The sequence below is a fragment of the Lissotriton helveticus genome, chromosome 1_2 (genome assembly GCF_964261635.1).
Source record: "Lissotriton helveticus chromosome 1_2, aLisHel1.1, whole genome shotgun sequence".
In the NCBI taxonomy this organism is placed as follows: domain Eukaryota; kingdom Metazoa; phylum Chordata; class Amphibia; order Caudata; family Salamandridae; genus Lissotriton; species Lissotriton helveticus.
In genome coordinates, this window is record NC_136058.1 from 193,943,271 (window position 1) to 193,968,440 (window position 25,170).

Genomic DNA, 25,170 nt, shown 5'->3' on the forward strand with positions numbered 1-25,170 from the left:
AAATCTTCTGGAGACAGTGGACACGAATGAATACATTCAGGTGGAAACTGCAGACACCAGAGTTAGTGTACCCCATAAATTATATGAAATAACATTACGCATGGAAGGGGACAAAACTAGGAAAATAAGAGGTCTCTTTTGGGAGAATCTATCTAAAGGCTATGATATCCTTCTAGCAGAGAAAGACTGGCCACCAGAGTTTGTCAGGGAGCGCCCACATGGCGAAGAAATGATTATGCCTGCCTTCTCAAATCACATTCCAATTCATACAAAATACACATATGCTAGAAAATGGGCAGTGGCCCAAGACCCTGCATTACATAAAATTCATGTAGGATGGGATGAGGATTCTCCTCACCATAAAATTCAATTAGAAAATCAACCTACTGCACAGACAGTATCCTGTTAAGCAAGAAGCTAAAAAACAAGTCAGGGAGATCTTAGATCAACTTGAATACCAGGGGGTGATTGAAACATGCACCTCACAAATGAACAATCCTTTGTTTCCTGTCTCCAAACCAGACGATTCATATCGTCTAGTTTTGGATTACAGACACCTAAACTCTTGCTGCAAAACTTTTGCAGCACAAAACTCACACAGTGCAGCACTAATGAATAACATCGTGCGCAAAAAAAAAATATAAAACGACATTAGATATTTCAAATGGTTTCTTCTGTCAAAACATTGCACCAGAAAGCAGGTTTTTGACCGCTTTCTCAAGTATGGGGGCTCAAAGGCAATTTTATCGTCTCCCCCAGGGATTCAAGAACAGCCCAGGATTATTTTCAGCCAGGGTAACAGAATTACTACAAATGTATGATGATGAGGCATTATCTTATGTCGATGACATCTATCTTACAGATGATGACCTGGAGACACACTTGAAAAGAGTGAACACCATTATACTTGGGTTCGCATCTGAAGGGTACAAATTCAACTTTAAAAAGTCACGAATTGCCCACCTCACTGTCCTATTTTTAGGATATGACTTATCGAGTGAAGGCAAAAGCCTAGCAGACAACTTCTTAGAGAAGTGTGCAGTACTCCAAGCTCCAAAAACGCTGAAAAACTTACAATCAATTCTAGGTTTCCTGAATTTTGGAAGAACTTACATTTCGCAAGAACTTACATTCTAAACTACGAACTAATAAAACCTGATTTCAAACCAATTAATTGGACTCAGAAACACACAAAAATGTTACGATCATTACAAACAGACATGTTAACTAAAACAAAACTGCAAACACGCGCAAACGAACTCAACCTTGTAATCCGAGTCATCCCAGGATGATGCGGATTTACGTACCTGACCTCTAATGAGGGAGAAACGGTACCGATAGCTTATAAATCACACTTGTACACACTAGCTGAAATAAAATTCAGTTCTACTGAAAACATTCTGACTGCGGTCCAAACTGCTGTAGCAAAAGAAAGGGCCCTAGCCCAAGGGAAGAGCATATCTGTTTTAACAGCAGTATCAGCCCTTGAGGCAATAACAAGACCGAGCATTCCAAATGCTATGGCATTAGATCCAAGATGGATACAATGGGTTAATTCTCTTGCTGCAACAAACGTGATACACACATTTGATCCCAAAATGAAAAAGCTAGAATATGATTATGAATGTCCTATGTCGACTGAAATTCTGTCGAACAGTACACCTGTGTTATCTACACAGACAGATTTGCACAACACTACGTTGTGGATAAACAAGTTTACAATGCAGCATGTGCGATTGTTAAAGATCGCTGGCGCATAGGTAAATTCAGACCAATGGTCACTAAAACTGAATCACTCAAACTGTACAGCTCAGTGAGCTGAACTACGATCTTTTAAGATGGCGCTTGCAAATGCAGATCGCGAATTCCCCACACTCATAGTGTGCGATTCGTTTTATTGCGTCCAGTCTTACAATGAATACTTGCAGAACTGGGTTCAAAACGGTTACAAAGATGAGACAGGTGCACAATAAAGCATAAAAAACCATGGGAACAAGTAGTTCTTTTACAGAAAGAACTACAAAAGACTCACGTGATACATACACTGAGTCTTCAACGTGATGGCGTTCACGTTGCATGGAATTCATTGGCTAACAGAGCCACTACGGCAGCTGGTCAACCGGCTTCCGTAGCTACAAGAAAGCATTCTAAAAAACAAATAGATGGAGAAACAATGCTGGCAGTGAAAGCCTCATTAAAAGGCGACTATGCGGCATTACCTCTAAACTATCCACTCAATAATAGATACATAATTGATGCGAACTCCGTTCCTTTCGCTCGAATCTCTGGAGTGGGGGACGGATCATTCCAAACACGAACAGGAGGGCTTACTTGATTCAAGAAGCACACATGGGAATGGGTCTGAGGCACCAAGAGATCTTGAAATCTCTAACAGAATTGCAAACACAATACTGGTGGCCGGGGATGAGCGTGCCAATTTATAACTTTGTAATGGATTGTCACGACTGCAATAAAGATTGCAGTTGTGAACCGGACCAGATACCAGCCCAGACACCTCTATTAGACAGCATTAGGCTATCTACACGCAGACGTCCACACGGAAAAATGCGATCCCATCAATATTAAGACAAGATTCATTTGGATGTGGCCCCAGCGCTCGGCTGATGCCAGAACTGTTATAAAAGATTTGCTAGTCTTTATCGGCACATACGCAATTGGCATGCTACATTCAGACCAGGGTCCTGCGTTCAGCTCCCAAGCTTACAAGGAGGTCATGGCCAGCTTGGGCATTGCATTGTGGTACTCTAGTCCATTCCATCCTGAGGGAAATGAGGTAGTGGAGAGAAAAAACCGTGACATAAAGCAATCTATAACAGCGAGGGTATTAGGTTCGGGTGATGGGTGGGTCAAGCATCTAATAAGTGTCCAACGCAGTCTTAATAATCTGCCAAGACATTCTCTGGGTGGAATCACTCCATATGACTTTTTGCTTGGTACTAGAATGTTAATCGAAGACCTTGATAGTCAGACTTCAGTGGTGGAACAAAAAACCTTTGATATCAAAGATTGTTTGGCTGTTTTACAGGACTTAAATGAAACAAGAAGAAGTCTAAGTAACACAAAGTTAAAGCCAACGGCCGCTGAAGAAAAACCACCTGTCCCAGCAAGACCTGTCTGGATTCCAAAGATTGGGGATCTGGTCAGAGAAAAGATCGCGGTGAAGAAGGAATTTGGGCCTTCTTACAGAAAAGCAGTACCTGTCTTAGCTATCAGCGGAACAAGATCAGTAGTACTACCGCCCCTTGCTGGTAAAAAGGAGAACAGAGTTGTATCAATCGACCTGGTAAAACCACAATCATGTGGCCAATAATAAGTAGTAGCCCCAGTGGACTCCCAAGATGTAGCAGAAGACCAAACCTTGCTACAATTCAAGAGGTTCAAACTGAGAAACTAAATCACATTTGATAAACCTGCAGTGAATAAAAAAGGACTATGCAACAAAGCCATGGAACGTGTGCCTCTTGAAACCCAAATTGCAACAGCTCGTCAAGAAACTCCTGTATACAATGATGTAGCCTCGGACTATACTAATATGACAAAAGAAGAAACAAATCCAAAGATTCATGAAAATCCGGAAGCAATTCCAACAATTGACAGAACCGCATCTGGCTACTTCATCAATTTCGATGACTTTTCTGAAGATCCAAGTGAACATGAAGAAAAGCCAGCAAATAAAACTTTCAAAGAAAAAATAACTAAACTCTTACATCAACTTGGAGAAACATATCTGATTTCACCATGGATTGAATTGTGGATTGTGTTAGGTGTACTTTTCCTCCTACTCTGGCTCATTTTGGTTTTAAGCTTGGGAAGATTTATTGATGAAAAATATAGTACAATGGACACAGCAAGTCAGAACATCAACTTGGTTCTAAAGCCTCACAGATCTTCTCACATTGAAAAAAGAGAACTATCATCAGTAAACATCTCAGCCATTCCTATACCTGGTGGTGTAGCATGGGACGCTACTAATTACGACATCTATGGCCCGGTTGAACTCTTGAAATATCCACACAAGTTCAAGGTTTCATTATGTGACTTTGTATTACCTAGTACTTTCTCTGATGATTGGGACTTTGAAAATATTAATAATATGAAGTCAGATTTAGAAATGTCAGCAAAATTTACAGAACATGATTATTTAGAAGGTTCATCAGATTATGAAGAAATGTATTGCTTTAATCATTATAGGCATCACTATTTGCATAAATATGCTAATCCTAGAAATGCTTTTGCTTATAATCAATGGGAACATTGTCCAACACCGCCAAAAGGCAGCTCGAAAACATTTGATGAGAAATTCCTATACTTCTCAGTGTTTAATACAACTGATCCTGAAACGTTTTATTTTAAAATGATGAATAAGACAGGAATGAAAAACATGTTGACAAATACTAAATTGATATATTCTACAAAATTTTATGAAAAAATGTCTACATTTGGTTTTGAATTTTGGAAAAACAACATTGAGACAAAAACAGTCTGGGGTACAAAAGACTGGCAAGTACAAGGTTTAGAATCATTATTCAGAGCCTGCATGATCCCAGAACAGATAATGTTCCTGAATGACACCATTCAACAAATAACCTGTCTTGGCCTTGCCAAGATAAAGGACTTAAACAAACCGTCTATACCAAAGCCCATACCTGATAGTAATAGCACTACAGATGTGGAGATAGACGTATCCCATATTTTACACCAAAATAGAACTAATCCTGATTGGAGAAAATGGTTGATCTGGCCCACAGACACTAATAACTGTCGAGATAGATTCCTGAACAACAAACAGGGGTTCAAACAGAACAGGCCAGACCCAAGATATTCCCAGAGGCAACATCCAGGGATAATAACAACATACAGTGTAGGAAAACTATGCCTCGAATGGCTACAGAAATCTACATTACCTGAAAGTAAGCAACACTTGACTTTACTTAAAGAAGGTGCTGACTTGCGAGATTTCTTATTGGGACCTCGCAAACAGCTTCAAAAACGTTTCATATACGCCGGTATATACGCTGCTTACAACGAAGCTTGGAAAGTAATGCAAATTGAAACTGCTGAAAACATACGAGAAATTGATCGTATTCATTTGGAAAAATCACTGCCTGTAGTGGACAATGGGTTAACGACTCTGTCCTCCAGAATTTATTCACTGGACAGCATTGTATCATCTGCTTTTAATATAATAGAACAGGATATGCTAATGTTACAACATGGCCAGTCCCAATTACCTTCTATTGTGCAGTTAGGCTGGACGTTACAAAACCTCCGTTCAGGCTACGTGCCATGGCGTCTAATCAACACAACGTCATTATTTTCTATCTTTAACCTTTCAGATAAACAAATCTCTTTGGCACAAAAAGGAGCAGACTATACGGTGCTGAGCATTGAAAAACTAGAAAGATTGCCATTGACAGTCTCCGAAAGACCTGTCATTGAATGGATAACACATGGCACCATTACAATTCCGATAACGACTTTTCAGTTTCAATATTGCCAAAAGCACATACCAGCGGGCCTATATGAAAGGTTGGGTAAAGGGTACATCAAGTCAACCTGGAATTTATCTTACACACATAGATGTTACAGTGGGGGGAATAAAGAGGTATTTCTTAGTGGTAACAACTGTAAAAATTCACTGAGCGGTACACTTCTGTGTCAAGGAATTAACTTGCATGGAACCTGCAAAGGTTCATCAAATAACCTTTCATGCCACCTGCACGGCACCCCTGCTACACAAATAGAGCCTTTTTTCAGACAACTTTCCAACGGCAGTTACGTTATGATAAGTGACCGGAGCTGTTGTGGCATGGTGCCAGGAACGGCCTATCTCGTCAGTGTTACATCCAGGGTCACTTGCTGTATGCAAGTATTGTATCCAAACACCAATCCAGACATGGGGCAGCAATATGGCCTTCTCTGAATATCTCTTCTATTCGAATTGATACTTTAAGCAGAATGAAGTCTATTCTTTTACAAACAACTGTGCCTTTAACCTCGTCTAGAGAAACGTATGATCGGCAAGTCGCAAGGACAGCAGCAGAGGTACATGCATTATTATCAACCAATTGCCCCGTACATTTCGTAGAAATGTTGAGTCAAATCTTAAACATGTCTGATACCAGTGGCAATGCGCATGTATTTAAGACAATTTTTTCGGGACTGTTAGCACCCTTTGAAGCAGTCCTAAGCATCTTCCCGAATTTCGTGCACTCTGTGTTCGGCGGCCTGCCTCTCATCTTGGGACTCGTAGCAGGAATCTTATTTTTGTTCCTTCTGCTCCGATATGGCAAGTTCAGCCACAAACAAAACTCAGGCTACCATGGAAGAAACGCTCCTAGCTTTGAGATACCGAGACCGGATTACTAAAGTCCTCGGCTTGGCTCGGCTAAGGGATCTGAATACTACCTGGTTTCTTTCATTCAGACCAATCTGGCAAGATTGCATCCTACCTGTTCTACGATGCCTGCTCTGCGGAGAAGAATGTGTGTTAGACGTCTGTCTCACACTCCCATCAGCAGTACCTACGGATATCGATACTTTGCTTGGTTCGGTAACGGCTCATGCAACGTGTTGTCCCCAGCGGCTACCTATTCTGATGACGGCATTCGTTGAGACCTCACCATTACGATTAGGTGAGGTACGTGATGAAAGCGGCACACAGGTACACAGGTACAACCTTCTGTGACCATTGCTGATCTAGACACCAATGACGGCAATGCTTCCCAAATATGCACTATTTCTACTTTTTCGGACATGGTCCAACTTTCATCTACTGTTGTAGACGAATTTTTTGAGAGATTACTAATATTATCCATAAACATAGTCCCCATAAATATGGCTTTAACAGAGAGACTTACACATTGTGTACGCTTGCACCTAGGCACCCATGGTCTCCTTCTGTTTCTCTACTCCTTTTAAATCAATTTTTAACTTTTAATTTTAACGCAATGTGTCTTTTTGATCCGTTTGGTAATAGTCGATAGCTGTTGAATTTTTGTATTACTCGAAGTGTTGAATTATCAAACGCACCGAATCTGTACCTATTTACAACTGACTTTTACCCATTGGTGTGACTGAGACAGCCATTCAGTAATACATTTATACCTGATTTCAGGTTTCTTCTTTTTTCGTATTGGGCTGCACGTCGTGACTATTGCCTGCGGTTGCACCCTATAAGAATTATCCAGACACTTAGACATCAGTCTGCAGGTACATGGAATTACCCTGTAAACCTCCCTTTTATATTTTAATTCATCTTTTTGTGTGTCTTACTAATCGCGACACGTCCATAGGATAGGGATAAAAATGGACTTCTTTCACCTTTTTCAGATTCGTTGGTTCATCTGGATATTTATATGAACCTCTACCTGAAAGCATATCCCATTTAAGACTGTAATCTTCGTATACTTATATCAGGTATTGACATATAATATAAGTCATTGTTCTTCAGTCCATGTATTCCCTACAGATGTAGATCCCTGTTATTTAATAGATTGATTTTTGGTCACCATAACTATGTGATTAAAATCCAATAAATGCTTTTGGCCGTTTATATGTCATCGCTTGGGCTCAACGGATTCAATGTTCTCCCATCTTCGGGAACACTGGGATTATAACAAATTTTTCCCACCCCTTTCCCCCCCCCCCCCCCCCCCCTTCCTTTCCCCCCATTATTTCGCACCCTGCTTAGATCCAACTGATCCAACTAATCCGCATAGAACTTTATGGTTGAGCATTTGACCGAACAAATCCCTGGTCTGCATGAAGTAAGTTGTTGATTGTATCAGTACCATATCTATATGCCTAGAATGCACCAAAATTGTTTCAGACAACTATGTGTCCTGCAATTATATAATTAATAATGCTTGTGTTGTACTCTCGTACTATTAGTTGATATGTATCAATCAGTGAATAGAAAAATAAACAAAGTTCTTATGAGATCACCTTTGATCCAAGGCACTGTATTAGCTGCTATGATGGAATGGTCTTTTTTTGAAGTTAATCGAATTATGTATTAGTTTACTGTTATTGACACTTGCAAGAATGTAAAATGTACCGTGTCTCATGCCATGTTTTTGTATTATTACTTTTAGAATGCCTTGTGGCTCCTGAAGAAGGCGTTAAGTCGCCGAAACGCGCGTCGAGTACTGTTATTGTCCTTCAGCTGGACACCGTCAGAATTGGTGTTCCTTTATAAACTGCATCTGTATTTGTTTTTAATGTAATTCCTTGGTTGTGAATTTTTAGCATTGTGTTAATCAGACATTTTATTATTAAATTGTGTTTGTGCTATTGCTTATATTATACACACATGTGTGTTTTTTATTAAAAATTGATGAACTCAGATCACCTCCTCAGCTTTTGCAACTGTCCTTGACTTGGGTTCTCTTACTTGTTTATTTTTTGTAAATTGTTGACTGCCTAGGAAATTTTTTGCATACAGGTTGGTTACCCTGCCCTAGGAGTCTAATAGAGCATTACCCAGGGGGTCCTTGTTAATCACAACGTAGACGAATTTTTTGCCAGACTATCTGAGTTCATGTCCTCCCCGAACAACGAGAATAGCTTTTGAAAACATGAGCACACAGCGTTCCCTGAACTTGACCTTCAGTTTTGAAAAACAGAACTTCTAAAAAAACTGGGGAACTATTTTTTCCCTGAAAACAAAATTATTTTTTTCCCTTTCCCAAAATATTTACCTTTTTGGCACATGATACTCTGCTTAAAGTAGAACTATTCTTAGAGAACAAGATTTCTATTTTTGAAAACTCTAGAGACAATATTTTGACTTAGCCTCTAGCACATGTACAGTGTCGTATATATATGTGATGAAATGTCTCGACCTTCTCTTCTGTATTAAGAGCCATTTCATGAATGTAATTTTCGTGATTCATTCAGTCAACATTCCAATGTACAAATATATGCATTATCTGAATTATACCACTGCTTACAAAGACGTACAGTATACTACTCATTTTCGTGTATATACCATTTCAAATGCATTTTATGTATTTTGGGGTGGGATGGAAAACACATGCATTGTTATATGTTTAAATTGCTTAGTATTTAGTAAAGATGGACATTATACGTGGAGTGGGTGTTGTAAACGTATCTAGGACCCTATTTAAATATTCCCGATTTATGCCCTTATGTGGTTATATCAAATCTTATCCTTATAAAGGCATAAGAATCATACCCATATTAAGACATAGCCAATGCAGTCCAAATATGGCAAGGCTACTCCCATAGACTCCTAGAAAGCACAACGCGTTCTTAAACAAACCAAGCCTCCAGCAGCCCGGGAATTCCCTCTGCTTCTGTATTGATTTGTCCTAGAACTCCTGGAGTCCTGAAAGAACTGCGAGTTCTTAGTGATGTCTTATGTCCAACCTTACGTCAAACTCGGCACCTTCCAGGTATAAATATACCAGCATCTGCCCTAGCAAAACACACGGTGGTTTGGAGCAGATCGGCTATCTACTTGCCCGACGTCCTGCTATAGCGAGTGCCGAAGGAAGCCGACCCTCCCATTGATGCACTGAGAGAGACGCTGTCTTTTCTCCTGCAGAGAAATCCAGCTCAAGTGCTTCCCTGTCACCCTTCCGGGTTGCTGGGAGATCGAGTCCTGAGAGAGAGATACAAGACCTCCTTCATTCTATAACCAAGGTATGGAGCTGATTAGACCCTTAGAGAATTCTTGATTCAGATTCTTGGCAAAACTATCTTAACTCAAACTACAGCTCACTTACTCCTTCCCAGGTACTAGGCTTAGGTTAGGTACCCCGGTGTAGGCGTAGCCTAGAAGCACCAGTTGAGTACGTTTAGTCATGATTTTATCAATGTATATATTTTATCCATTTTAAACACCGTATGGCTTAGAAACCATACCATGCTTTTACATTAATACTCCTATTACTGTACGCACTCTACAAGTATTGCAATTGTAGCAACTCACTTCTCTTGCATGAGAAAGAAGACTGTTCAATAAATAACCTCTTTTATTGAAAACGCCCGTCTCTCTGTTTCTCTGCGCTTCTGGTGAACCTAAGCATGCACGATTGACAGAGTAAAATAGTTATCTATTGTTTCCACGACTCTGGAGGTATACTCCTTATTCTGGAGGGAGAAAAGTTGTCATGTTTATGCGGTTGTCAGAAACTAATCCCTTCTTGTGTACTCGAGAAATTTTCTAATGACCTCTGAGCTATCTGGCATTCATAATTGAGTCTAACATATTCAATAGAGGCCTAGTCGACCTAAGTCCTATGTCTAAACTATCGTTTGTGTTATTCCAATGCGCAGAGCCTATTGGGAATATAGGAACTACACTACAATCTCACGTGATGGGTTTTTAGCCTGTGGTATTGTCTTTAATAAAAGTTATAATATCAACTTTTACCTTGTTGAAATTAATATTTATAGGGTATATAATTGCCGTTAATTATGGAACCATACATTAACTATATTTAATCTATATCTACATAATATTATTGTGTATTTTCCCAATTCTTTGATAATGATCTGGGGTACTTTAATCTCCAGATTGAGTCTGACTATTTTCACTAGATCCAATTAGTGGTCTTAGACGCTTTACTTCGTGGGTAATGCTTGTTGGTAGATAAATGTCGTCATAGTGCTGTCAAGATACCCGTAGGGTGATAGCAGCGCTATATAAGAACACACACAATACAATACAATTGGGTTTGACTTTTGTTCAACACATCCTCATTAGCCCCAATGGTTGTTCCTCTTTGGACTTCTCTGCAAACTTTTACTAGGGGTACCTCCAAAACTACAATTGATCTCATATGTGTTTCTATTGAGTATGTTTACAGAATTTCAAAATTACTTTTACTAATTTTGCACAGTTGGGACCATTATCCTATAAGTTTTCTTTTTCTGTGTTCCAAAGTAGAAAATACTTGCTCTGTGTGCCTTCCTGGGGATGTATGCTTCCCACAGCAAAGTAACACTAGAGTTTCCCTGTAGAAAATGTAACAGATTAAAAGTTGTCAATCCCTAAATGTTGCAGCCTGTATAAATAGAAATAGTGACCAGTTTTTAAAAGCTTAGAGGTTTTTGTTTCTAAAGAGATTGTATCCCTCCTTAATTACGCCTCACAATCTTCTGGAAATTCTCCTAACTTCAGACTACCCTGTAAAATACACTGGTTTGAAAAAGATTGTTGTTTAGCTAATTCCTTATTCTACAAAATAGAATCAATCAATCATAGCATTTGTAGAGCGCACTACTTACCCGTGAGGGTCTAAAGGTGTTGGGGGGCGGAAGGACGGGGGGAGTGCTGCTACTGCTTGAAGAGCCAGGTCTTGAGGAGTGTTCTGAAGGTCAGCAGGTCTTGGGTCTGCCATAGGTGGATGGGGAGGGTGTTTCAGGTCTTGGCGGCGAGGTGGGGGAACGATCTGCTGCTGGAGGTCGCTCTTCGGATGCGGGGGACTGTGGCGAGGGCGAGGTCGGCGGAGCGGAGCTGGCAGGTGGGGGTGTAATAAGGTTGGGGGAAGTCTGGAGAACTGTTTAAAGTCCTTAGAAGAAGCAAGACAGTTTATAAAGTGCCTATTAAATGGAGAAAACTAAAATAGCATGAATTAGTCAGAGATAAAATAATATCAAAAGAAGGGATTCTAAGGCTTTCTGGCGCATGGTTCTGGCTACTTTGATTCCAATACAAATTCACTCGAATGTGTTATTTCACAATATTACTGGATTTCTTTCTTGCTCCAACAATTCATCCCTCCCCCTAGTCCGTTACAAGTAACTCCTTTGTATATTTTTGATCAAAAATTACTATGTTTAATAAATGGGTGAGATATACAAAAGGGTAATTTTTTAAATAAACTCTTTAGAAGCAGGGCTACACTGAATTCCTTAATTACTTAAAATAAAATCCGTTGTCTGGTGGGGTGATTTATTGGTGCTGTTATGTCAGTATATATTAAATGGTGAAAGGCCATATACCTGGAATGGCCCCATCTTAAGCCAATGCATAAATATGGAATTTGGGACGATTCAGTCAATTATTGATTGAAGATTTGCTTACTGAACATCCAAAAGTGTTTGCCAAGATATTTGTCAGTAGCTAGAAATCTGGTTCTATCACAATGTAATCCCTTTAACAGGAGGGTGGCTTAGTAGTGGGCATAACACCATTGACCATAGTTGTATTCTTTTAATCGACAACCCTGAGCTCAGTTGAGGTAGCATGGAACAGATACTTGTGCGCCTTTGAGTTGAAGGATACTTTGATAAAGCAGATGGTGTGACTTTATGGCCTAAATGGCAGAGCCTCAATATGTGGGAAGGGTTACTAGTGGTGCTCCAGTTACTACATTATGAAAGTTGGGTTTGCATGGAGATCGATTTCAGTGGAGTTATTTAAGGAGATCGAGATTTCTAAAAGGTTGGAACAGGTTCAATTATTGCTCCTTTAACAAAATTCTACTTTGAATGTTCTGTGTACTAGTATTACCGATTTCTCAACACTGCCACAAAGAAAGAAATTCAAATATACTTACTCAAAGCCTTCAGCATTCCTTGTGGGACTGAGCTAATTTCTTAAACTTTTCATGTTTGTTTTTCACCATATGGTTGTGGTCAGAAACCATAGAACACCACCATTTATTTCTGTAATGTCAGTTGTTAGAAATAAAGTAAATGGTTATTATAATATGTTTATACCTGCCTCTCACCATGCACCAGAATAGGCTACCACAAGAAAAGCATATATATTTTTTAAATTACACGTTACGCAATGCACCAAAATATATAGTATCCATATAAAATACAATACATCACTTTATGTGACAAAATTTGGTGTGCAACATTGATAAGAAGCCTGCTGTACCCAATGATGCACAATCCTAGGCCCTGATACTTTCTGCACTTAGGCCCAGATATGCTATCCCTGCCCCTGTGAACTGGTGTGCAAAACGAGCCCCTGCCCCAACTGTCAGCCCAAAGCACGGCGGAAAAAAAGGTGACAACCGTTCTTGGAATGAATACTAACAATTTTCTCATAAAAAGGGTCACTTATTTTGTGGAAGATGAGGTTCTCAGCCGTGACCACGCCTGCAACACAGTGATCCAGAAACATGGCAAAGTGTGACATTTAATTAAGAACATGACACAACTTGGTTAATATTGTGGGCACAATTTACAATAAACCAATTTAACACACACTAATCGGACATAATCCTGAAAAACCGAAAGTAAACCAAGTAATAAAACGGACAGAGTGGGTCCACCAAGGCTAAGTTCAGGTTCTAGGGGTGGCAGCAGGTCAAAGAGGGCATCCCTTTGTGTCCCTGCTGCCTTCTGATAACTGAAACTTTTGAATATATTAGTTAGATGGGCTGGTGGCATACAGGAGGTAACATCACCCTGGCCTGCTCCCGAATAATCTGCCCTGCACTGAGGATCAGTCAGAAGATGAGGCCCTCTCACCAGCATGCCTAATACTGGCTGCTTCCCATTCAGGGCGCATGTTTTTCAAGGGTGCTGGAGCTGCGAATGCAGTTCACTGAGGCTTAACAACATGGGTTCTATAAAATGTCCATCTGAAAGAAACACGTAGTGATAGATTCCTTACTTTAGAATTACCCTCAGGCGTCAGATGGGATCCGGAAAGTTTTCGTCAGCAGTATCCCTGCTCGTCGGAAGGTGGTGTTGTGCAGCTCCGCGACCGTCGTTGGCGTCCTGGTCGCCGAGTTGACGTTGGGCAGCTACATAGATGCCGCCCTCGCGCGCTGACGTCAGTTCTTTATTTTTCCGCACCAGCAAGCGCAGACCTGGAGAGAGTGGTACCCCCAGCCACTTTTTGACTGAGTTTTTTAGGCCTTTTTGTCTCTGTTTTCTCGAGTCGTTTGACTCCTGGTGCCAGTGGGATGCCTGGTTTCAAGTCCTGCGGGGACTGTCCTCGCATGATGTTGGTGACGGACCCGCACGGCGTGTATCTACTGCCTCGTGCTCCGACTGCCGGGTCATGGCGCCGAAGACTTTGCGGGAGCGGTCCCGAAAGTTTCTCGAAGTCCGGCAGTCGACTCCACGCCGTTCAAGGTCCTGCTCCTGTGGGAGGTCGAGGGACCGGTCGTGGAGCCATCACCTTCATTCGTCGGGATCGAAGTCTTCGCACTCGGATAAGGCCAAGCATCACAAGTCGAAGAAGCACCATCGCTCTCTGGCTTCCCCTCGCCCGTTGCGGCTGAGGGTGCGGTTGGTGCCACCCCTGCGGCTCGGGCAGAGCCTACGCAGTCGCCACTGGCCTACCAGCCCTTCCCAGGTCTGTCGGCCACTCAGGCCCAGCTGCAGGAATTTCTGTCAGCCATGGCCCGCCTCTTAGGGCTGTCTGGCCCCGCCGGCGCGCCTTCGGGGCCTGCGGGTCTGACTGGGAGCCCTTGCTCTTCATTGCCGTCGGCTCCGGCATCGCTGTCGACTCCAGCCCCGGCGCCGCAGGGCCTCCAAGAATCCAGGCCTGGATCCCGGTTGACCTTGTGACATCTCCATCGCCGTCGACCCCACTGGCACCACCTCCGACGTCGCCCGTGCCCCCGGACATCCTCGCCCACGGTTTCAGCCCTGATGTGGACACGGTGCCAGAATGGCGTCGCTCAACGCCAATGGGGCCTTTCAACCCCTATGTCCAACCTCTTTATTTTCGACTTGTTCAGCAGCCCTCAGAGGAAGGGTAGGCCTGAGAGGGGTCTGCGGACCCTCTCTCAGCACAGTTTGACCCGGACTGGGTAGAGGAATTGGGGGATGCCAGCGGTCTTGACACCTCTCCTGACCTTGGCATGCTAACTACGCTAGCTGATGCACTTTCAGACGTTCTTTTGGGCACCTGGTTCAGGCCCAACACAGGGGCTCCTGGGATAGGAATGTTGCCTGGCGCCATGGTTCGGCCCCGGGTGACCCCATTTTCCTTTTTCAACACCCACCCAAGCCTCTGTGTCCCACAGCGCATTCCCTTCTGCACCCCCGGACAGGGAATCCAAGAAACTGAAACACTTTGGTAAGAAGATTTTTTCTTCCGCCAGTTCAGGGCTGCAGTCTGTGAACACCGCATGCCTCTTGGGCCGTTATTCTCACTCTGCGTGGGATACGGGGTGCACGTGCTTCCTCAGTGTCCGGAGGAGGCCCGGACAGTGCTTTCTCAAGCAATTGCTGAAAGGAGAGATGCAGCGATGTTCACGATTCGATGTGGGCTTGACACCGCTGACTCGCTGGACAGAGGGATTTCAACGACAATGGCGCTCCATTGCCACGCCTGGCTGAGAACCACTAGTTTTTCAGGGGATGTCCAGAACACCTTGATGGACATGCCTTTTTGATGCCATTTCTCTTTTTGGCAATAAAGCAGATAGTGTGTTGGATCGCTTTAAGGACTCATGGGCTACGGCTAAGTCCTTAGGCCTTTTGGCCACGCGCCCCCCTCTGCCTTCTACTTTTCGCTCCTTTCGTGGCCATGGAAGGGGCGACCCGACACATTCGCTTCAGAGCCATAGGCCCATGCAGCACCATTCTCAGCGCGGCCTGGACGTGGGCTCCTCCGAGGCGGGAGAGGGGACCAGTGAGAGGGTCAGTCCACCTCCACCCTGGCCACCACTGCCTCCAAACCTTCCTCGCCTGGTCTTTCAGGTGCATCAAACACCAGTGGGTGGCAGGATCCGTCATCACCGCCCCCACTGGCGGTGAGTTTTGCAAATAGTCCAAAGGGGCTACTCCCTCCCCTTCAAGAGTACCCCTCCAGCCATGCCACCCCAGTACCACTGCATGTTGGGGGATCACATGGCACTTCTTAAACAGGAAGTTGCGGTCCTCTTGGCCAAAGGGGCCATAGAGAGTGTTCCTGCACCAGAAGTAGGACGTGGTTGTTATTCCCACTACTTTCTGGTGCCCAAGAAAGACAAGGTCCTGCGTCTATCTTGGACCTCAGGGACGTAAAATCGCTTCCTCCGGAAGAAGAAGTTCAAGATGCTAACTCTGGCTCAGGTCTTGTCTGCTCTCGACCCTGGAGACTGGATGGTAGCTTTGGACCTGCAGGACGCATATTTACATATTCCCGTCCAGCCGGCCCACAGGCGTTACCTGCAGTTCACGGTAGGACACAAGTACTTTCAGTTTACTGTGCTCACCTTTGACCTTACCAGTGCCCCTAGGGTGTTAACTAAAGTAATGGCGGTGGTCACAGCTCATCTGCGCAGATCAGGGGTTCCAGTCTTCCTGGTCTCTACGACTGGCTGTTGAAGGCTGGCTCGCTCCAGACAGTGGTCTCCACCTCCAGACTATGGCCGACCTCCTGTATTTGCTGGGGTTCTCCATCAGTGTGCCAAAGTCGCACCTGATTCCCTCTCGGAAGCTCCTCTTCATCGGAGCGGTTCTGGATACGACGCAGTTTCGGGCCTATCTTCCCGAACAGCGAGTCCAGGATATTCAGGCTATGATTACGATTTTTCGGCTTCTATCCTGGGTTTCAGTCAGGATGACCCTTAGGCTGCTGGGCCTCATGGCCTCCTGCATCCTGCATCCTGCTAGTCACTCATGCCAGATGGCATATGCGGGCTCTGCAGTGGGACCTGAAGTTCCGGTGGGCACAGCATCAGGAGAACCTGTCCAATTACGTCCAGAACTCGGAGGGCACTGCACAGCAGCTGCAGTGGTGGCTCATGAACCAACATTGGGTCCAGGGCAGATCCCTCTCCCTTCCCCAACCAGAGCACAAAGTAGTGACAGACGCATCCCTCCTGGGATGGAGGGGCCACATGGGAGAGGCGGAGATCAGAAGCCTCTGGTGTCCAGCGGAGTCCAGGCTCCATATCAACCCTCTGGAGTTTCGGGCGATCTGACGTGCACTAAAGGCATTCATTCCCTCTGTCAAAGGGAAAGTGATGCAGGTGTTCACAGACAACACCACCGCCATCTGGTACTGCAACAAACAGGGCGGGTGGAGTCTGGGACGCTATGTCAGGAGGCTCTGCGCCTCTGGACATGGCTGGAACAGCAGGTAATTTCCCTGGTGGTTCAACACCTGGCAGGTTCACTGAATGCCAGAGTGGACGAACTCAGCCGCAGGTACATGATGGATCGCGAATGGCGTCTTCACTCGGACATGGCGCAAGGTCTCTTTCGACAGTGGGGAGAGCCATGGTTAGATCTATTCGCCCTTGAAGAGAACGCGCAATGTCAGCAATTCTGCGCGTTGGAATTTCCAAGGCAGCACTCGCTAGGCAACACTTTTTGTCGCAAGTGGTGTTGCGGTCTGCTGTACGCCTTTCCACCTATACCACTTCTGCCCAGAGTGCTGAAGAAGATCAGGCGCAACCGAGCCCAAGTCTTTTTTGTGGCCTCGGACTGGGCTCGAAGAGTTTGGTATCCTGAGCTACTCAGTATGACAATCGATCCCCCGATCCGACTGCCTCTTCGGGAGGATGTTCTGTCGCAGCTGCGGGGGACGGTCCTCCACCCGTACCTGTCCAGTCTCCACCTCTTTGCGTGGAGATTGAGCGGCAGCAGTTGATTCTTTTTCGACTTGCCTCCTGAAGTCTGTGATGTCATTCTGGCAGCCAGGCGTCCCTCCACTAAGTTGGTATACGCCTGCAGGTAGAATACATTTGTGGCATGGTGCACAGCAAAGGCTGTGTATCCCCTTTCTGGCCCCCCTTTCAGAAGTTCTTCTGTTCCTTCTTTCTTTGGCCATGCAGGGCTCTGGTCTGGGCACTATCAAGGGCTACCTTTCTGCTATTTCGGCCTTTCTCAGGCTCCCTGATCAGCCTGCTCTTTTCAAGTCCCCTGTTGTAAATAGATTCCTCAAAGGCATTACTCATCTTTTCCCTCCTTTTCCTTCTTTAATGCCACAGTGGGACTTGAACCTGGTTCTTACATATTTAATGTGCGCTCCCTTTGAGCCTCTTCACAACTGTCCTCTTTGTCTACTGACTTTGAAGACTGCTTTCTTGGTTGCCATCACCTCCGCCAGGAGAGTGAGTGAGCTCCAGGCTCTTTCTTGTAAACCTCACTTTCTATCTGTGCATCCGGACACGATTGTGCTCCGAACATGCCCATCCTTTCTGCCAAAGGTTGTTACTGCCTTTCACATTGGCAGACCATCACTTTGCCCACCTTCTTTCTGCCTCCGCATCCTTCTTGAGAGGAAGAGAGGCTCCACCGTCTGAAGCCAAAACGTGCGCTGTCATTTTACCTGAACCGCACACAACAGTTCCGGGTGGATGACCAGCTCTTTGTTGGCTATGTTGGCGACAAGAAAGATCGGGCCGTACACAAGCAGACTATCTCCCGATGGGTTGTCTTGTGTATTAAAGCCTGTTATTCTCTGGCAAAAAGGGGCCCCCGGTGGGTCTGCATGCCCATTCCACCAGGGCGACGGCGGCCATTTCGGCTTTGGGACATCTGTCAGGCAGCTACGTGGGCCTCGCTGCACACTAAGCACTAATGCCTGGACAGCCAAGTCCGGAGAGACAGCTTCTTTGGCCATTCTATTTTCCGGGACTTCTTGGTGTGATCTTGGTTCGCAGACCCACCACCGGGGTTGGTATTGCTGAAGTATCTATTATAAGGTAAGGAATCTATCACTACGTGTTTCTTTCGGATGAACAAGTTACTTACCTTCGGTAACGATATATCTGTAAGAAACATTAGTTAATGATAGATTACCGCCCCACCCATCCTCCCCGTTCTGCGAACTGATTTCTAGGGTTAAGGTCATCCTTTTCGGGGCCCTTTTTTCAATGCACCAGTGGTCAGTATCTTGCATGCCTCTGCGTTCCTGGTAGGGAATGTCGTGTACAGAACTGACGTCGGCGCACGAGGGCGGCGTCTAAGTAGCTGCCGCAACGTAATCTCGGTGACCATGACACCAACGATGGACGCGGAGCCGCACGACGCCACCTTCCGCCGCGCAGGGGTACTGCTGATGAAAACTTTCCGGATCCTGTCTGACGCCTGGGGGTAATTCTAAGGTAAGGAATCTATCACTAACTAATGTTTCTTACAGATATATCGTTACGGAAGGTAAGTAACTTGTTCTTTAATGCTCCATTTTTGTTTGAAAGGGCTGTAATCCTTACCAAGCTGTACATTTGTTTCATGTGATATATATAGTAGTGTTCTAATTTTCTGAACACGTGTGCTTTGTTTTCCAGGTGTCACAGTATGATCCTAATAAGTCACTGATGGACTTAAAGCTGTATCCTCAGGAAACCCTTTTCCTTGAAGCAAAGGAATAACCTAAACTTGATCATAGGACTAGTAAACCTTAGACAAGCCAGACGCACAGCTCCTGAAGATTGACATCTGTCGATACCACCATCTTCTGTCAGTAAACTCCATTGTTACCTGTTTCGGCCCTTTCGGAGAGTCTTGGGAATGAAATAAAGTATAAACAAACCTACGCACAGTTTGAGCTTATATGCTTTCATCCTTGTATAGATGAGTGGAAAATGTACATTTGGCTAGATCTATGGAACCTTATGACTCTATTGCTCACTTAACATCTGGCTTTTGTTACGATTAATGCACTGTCTAATTGTGAGTGATGTTAAGTAGAATGTATCCTTCTTTGATGCCCTTCTTCACCAAGAGATCTTGGACATTTTTGCCTTTACTTTGAAACGAGAATGCTGTAAAGTCCATTTATACACCCAGCTGAGCCAGCAGTCTCATATACACACGTGTATTTTATTTGTCGGTTTGAATTCTTACTTTGCCATCTATTTTATAAAGGCTTAAAAATAAATAAATGGGATGTTCTCAGCCAAAAATATTTTTTATCAGTATTGTAAGAGAAAGCTTACACTTTTTGTTTTGCGTTTGTTTCCGACTTGTTTAGTTGGATGAAAGGTTTTGTTTGAAGACTGGTTTGACATATATGCAAGATATTTATTGACATCTTCTGCTTGGGTCTCAGTACAGGTTCATTTTAGGAATCGTTTTCTAGAATATTGCAGTTTGCGCAGCTGCTCTTGTGCGTGATGTGAATATTTAAATATTATTAGAAAGAGCTCAGTACCAGATGCCTGGTATCTTGCCAAGAGTTTTGAAATCCCCTGATATTCCAATATCCACAGGTTAAATAAAGCTTTTAAAATTACTGATACAAAATGTATGTGTTCCACACCATAGGAGATGGTGGCTCCTGGTTGTGTTTTGATAATTCAAGCACAGATATGCTTTAGCTCCATGGTTGTTCCATCAAAAATGGCAACTGATTAAGTAAAGTGTGATAAAAAATTCGCCTTATATATAACTCTGTTCTGGCCTGTTCATGCTTGTGTGCCTCAGGAGATTTCAAGAAACCTGGATTGGGGTTTAGTGAGGATACCATGTAATACCTAATGTACCCTTCATCACTTTCTTGAGCATTACCCAGGCTCAGTAGTTCAAATGATGGTTAAATAATGTTTAGATCTTTTTATGTTGCTCTTTTATTTAGTACGTGACAGCACTTGCAAATCCACAGCTACTAACTGGGCTAGTGAGCCTTACAGTTGGTATTTCCTTTTTTTTTTTACTATGTTTCCATAAATGTGGCTTCCTTCGAGAGATGGGCTATATGCTTTAAGTCTTTATTGGTAAAGCTAGCATTTTCTGGCCGAGCACTATATGGTTGCAATGCTTAGATGCATCAGATGCTATGTCCAGTTAAAGTCTCAAGCTATTATGGTCACTCATCCTTGCAAACGAAATTGTTTTCGGAGTAATTTGAAGCGTCTTGATATACTTGCAAGGAAATATGGGGCACTTTGTAAGACCCATTTTAGTTTACTTTGTGTTTCCACTGTAAGTGCCGACATTGAAGATGTGCGTCATGTGCACAACAGATATATCGATGCAGAAGCCAGCTATCCATTAGAATCCCACGCCACTTTTGCTTGAGTTTTTAAATTATTATTAGTTTTTGCCTTTTCCCGGCCTGCTTGACATTTTTTAATCAACTCTGTAAAAACAGGGATTGCGGGTTTGTAAAAACATAAATAGTATCGGCATTTACTACGTGTAAAGCCTGCCCTCTTCTAATTAGCTTTAGTGGTCTTATAATTCTATATTACCCACACTAATTTATTTGTTTTTGAAGATATGTTCTATGTTTCGATCCTAGTTTCATTAAGTTTTTGAATATGGCTTAAATATTTTCGAGCTCATTGAATGTTACTTTTCCCAAACACTTATTTGTAAGTGTATGCACACTTTTGTGTATGGTACATACTACTTTGTAATTTAAGAAATAGGAAATGTTAGAATAGTAAATGGAGCTCACATTCGGTAAGACCTCAAAATGTCTTTCAGACAGACTGGAAAGCTGTGATTGTTATTTTATCTCTGAAATGCATTATGTGAATTATTTCTACTGTAGAAATATGAATAAATGGCTATAATGTACCCACAAACGGATGTATCATGCACAGCACCTGTTCTGGTGGTGCAATAAATCAACAGTCATCTTCTGGAGCGATTTGCAACGTCAATACCCCTGGTCTGTCCAAGCATCCAGGGGAGCAAAGATCTGAAAATATTTCTCTACTGCCAGCCAGCTTCCTGATTTTTAATGAATATTATACATTGCAATTGACATTTATTTTAAAGCACGGGGATTTCTCTGCCAACGGATGGAGTCATATTTTGAAGTGTTGATGTGCTTGTTATCCTCCTTAGAAAGAGTACATGCTCAGGATAGACTACCTGTTCCTGGGTTGATCACATGATCTTAACATTACACTGTATCTTACCCTCGAATGTTTTATTATCATCATCACATTCTCTCTTATGTTTTATGAGAATTTTTTTATAAAGTTTTTTTTAATGTAATGGAACTGAGAGTCTGGCTTTCAGAAATTGTACCTTTTGCAGAGATATTAGAAATATAAAATAAATTTGCAGTTACATTGAAATTACTGCTAAAATGTTCTACCTATGTGGTATGCTTTCATTTCTTTGGAATGAGTGTAGGAATTGCACCTATTTTGCCTGCGTTTCCATCTGAGAGCAATGATAACACCTTGTGTAGAGAATACACAAACTATCAATAATATGCAAGGAGCAAACATGGATGATAGGAATGACACTATAGATCTATTAACATTGTGGTTGGTTCTCTTTAGAACTGATACTTTAATGCGGTCCTGCAAAAGGTACTGTTTCCAAGAAGACAAGGGAACATAACCTCCACAAAGTATGCATGTCCCCCAGGGCCGATTTTAGCGTACTTACAGGATATTTGTTAGTTTTTACATACCAGTGATGTGTCATCACTGTAGCACTGTTACCCTGCCTGAAGCAATTGCAGGCGGAGCCAGCACAGGTGAACAGTTGTATTGTTTGAGGTGTGGAGAGCGACATCTAAAGAGCCTTCTCTGTTCGTGTTGCTCTGGACTTGCCACCTCTACAATGCATGTATGTGTCACTGAGGGTGTGTTCGAGATAGTGTTTTCCTTTTTTACATGCCCCTTAGTTTGTGGATCACTGGACCATTGCTAAACCATGCTTTCTTAATGTGTTTATTCAATAGGATATAGGCAAAGTTAGAGATGTTAGTTGCTTGAATAGCGTTTCCACTTTTGTATTGCATTTTAATCACCCGATTTGTGTTCATAGCTGAAAGGGGGGTGTAAACTCTCATGTCACTTACTGTCTTCCAAAGTTTATGTTACTGCCATATAGTGGTGCATTTAATTGGAGGGCTTGAAACTACTAGTGGAGCGTTTTCAGCGTGAAAGGAAATGATTTTGGCGTATGTTAACTGATGGGGACATTATGTGGCGTGTTTTTAGAACTTTGATGGAGATGAAATGGTTCTGTATGTGGGATGTGGTTATTTAGTGACTTCCATAATTTTTCTATGCCCAGACCATAGTGTGTTATTGGACTGCCGTGCTGGCTGCTATTTCATATTGAGATGTGTGAATTTGCGTGAATAACTTCTGTGAGAAGGTAGTGAAAGCGTAGGGTCATAGATATATCAGTCCTATTTGTGCCACAAAAGCCCACCACTATGTTAATGGTACCTTTGGCTACAGGGAGCAGTGTGAAGAAGCAAGTTCCCGAATCCCTGAGTGTGTGCTTCTGGTTTGTTGTAGTGGCTTGTATCGAGCAGAAAGGTGACAAGGAAATACCTAGGTGCAAGACATTGACAAGCTGTGTAAATGTCTATTTAAATTTTTTCAGAGGGTAGGTTTGTGACCGAAGAAGCCACTTTATAGCACTGACGACACTGAGATATGTCAAGAAGCTTAGTGTGGGGAATAAAAGGTTTAGAGGACTGTGCAAGGTAAAGTGTTCTACTCCCCCTTCTAGGTTTGTTTTTTTGTATATGTGTTTTTATTAAGACTGGCTCTTGGATGCGTTCAAGTGTTTAATGTATTTGATAAAATATTCTCACTGTGCCAGTTGCTATGGTTTTACTATTCAAATCACTTTCAAACCCCAGCTAAACAAAATCGTTGTACTTTAATATTCATATGTTGACCAAAATAAGCCTTTTCAAATTAAGAAGCCAACGAAGCCCATTTTAAGTGTAAAATCCTAACTGAATAAAAATTAAACCTAATCCTGATATTACGTTTGAAAAATATTTCTGATTGAAAATGGCATATCCAGTTCCAACTACAGCTAACTCTCCTGAATCCTTGGTACTGTATACCATTTACCAGGAGCGGCCTGTGCAGGTAAGAGCGGTGGGGCTGGGTTGTAGGGGATTCGACAGACAACTAGGAGGGAAAATTAAATACATCATTTTCCATCGTCGTCTGTCCAAATCACCACCCCTCCACCCTCCTCCAGCCGGCCCCACCGCTCTTATCTGCATCGGCCGCGGCTGCCATTTACAAATCATGGTGCTTATATGGCAGTGTACCTTAACCTTGGTGAAATTCCCTGCAGTTCTTATAGCAGAGATATCATTACATTTCGTTGCAAATACATTGCATTTCATTCCTATTTTCCAGCTGCGGCACAACTGGTTCATTAAGTATATTGGAAACCAGTGGGATGACTGCATTGCATTGAAATATGGTTATTGTTTAACAATTCTAGCAAGACACCCGATGTAACTCAGCTGTTATGTTTGTTACGCTTGTGGTTTTGTAGAACAAAATGCTGCTACAAAGTTTGTCATTTTTGTCCTGACAAATTGCTTGTGTGGCTTATTGAGGTTTCAAACTAAGAGTCACCCTTCCAAACCAAAAGGGACCGGGTAGAATATACCAAAGACAAATATTTCCCTTCTATGCGAATCAAATATATGTATAACTCACACTTATATTTCTGTAACCCAGTAAGGATGCACCACACACATGCTTACATCCGTAGTAAATAAAACTATATATTGCTTTGTCTTAAGATGTTTATACTTTTTAATTTTTTATTTATAAAGGTTTTTAATTAAGAACAACACATTTCAGAATTCATTCATTGGTACATAGGACAGAATAACAAGATTCAGAATTCATTCATTGGGACATGAGGCAGAATACATATTGATAATGCATGACAGCAATATGATAATCTGGCAAGTTCCAAGTTCATACAACTAGATGGTAAATCAGACATCAAGGCCGAGAGAGGTAATGAACAATAACACATTAGGCATGTGGGGAGTGGGCTAATACATATGCAGTAAATGGGCCCCAAATGTCTCGTGATCTAGAGGCTTGTGGCAGTTCTTCCGCATAACATAACATTTGATCACGACAATATGCAACATCTTTAAGCCATTGTGCCATCTTAAGCTTCAACACGTTGCCCAGAAAACAGGCAATCATCTCACATGGCACATACTCATCAACCATTTCCCCCAGCGCTCGTGTAATTTTGTCCCAGAAGGCAAACACTTTCGGACAGTGCCAGGCAAAATGACAGAAATCGGCATTTTCGGCTCCACAACGCCTACAGCAAGATGAGGCCCTAAGCCCATATTTGCAAAGTTGTAGCGGGGTATAATACATTTTATGAAGATGCTTATAATGAATTAACCTCAAATTACCATTAGACACATATTGACCGGTTAAGTAACAGCAGGACTCCCATACATCCTCTGTAAGTGGTTGTGGCAGTAGCTCATTCCATCTTCCCATAGACCCGAAGCTACAGTCCCTTCGTCAGCCTGCGAAGCATTATACAGTCTGG

General features: G+C 42.8%; 1 protein-coding gene across 2 annotated transcripts in view; it reads left to right on the forward strand.

The window, feature by feature from the left end:
• FAF1 (Fas associated factor 1) overlaps nt 1–21,954 on the forward strand; it is a 1,925,838-nt gene extending 1,903,884 nt beyond the window's left edge. For both annotated transcript variants that reach the window (XM_078671305.1, XM_078671297.1), the window contains exon 19: nt 19,194–21,954. In XM_078671305.1, the coding sequence (XP_078527431.1) occupies nt 19,194–19,277 (84 nt within the window). In that variant the 3' untranslated portion in view covers nt 19,278–21,954. The remainder of the gene's footprint in view (nt 1–19,193) is intronic.
• Nucleotides 21,955–25,170: the final 3,216 nt, after the last annotated feature.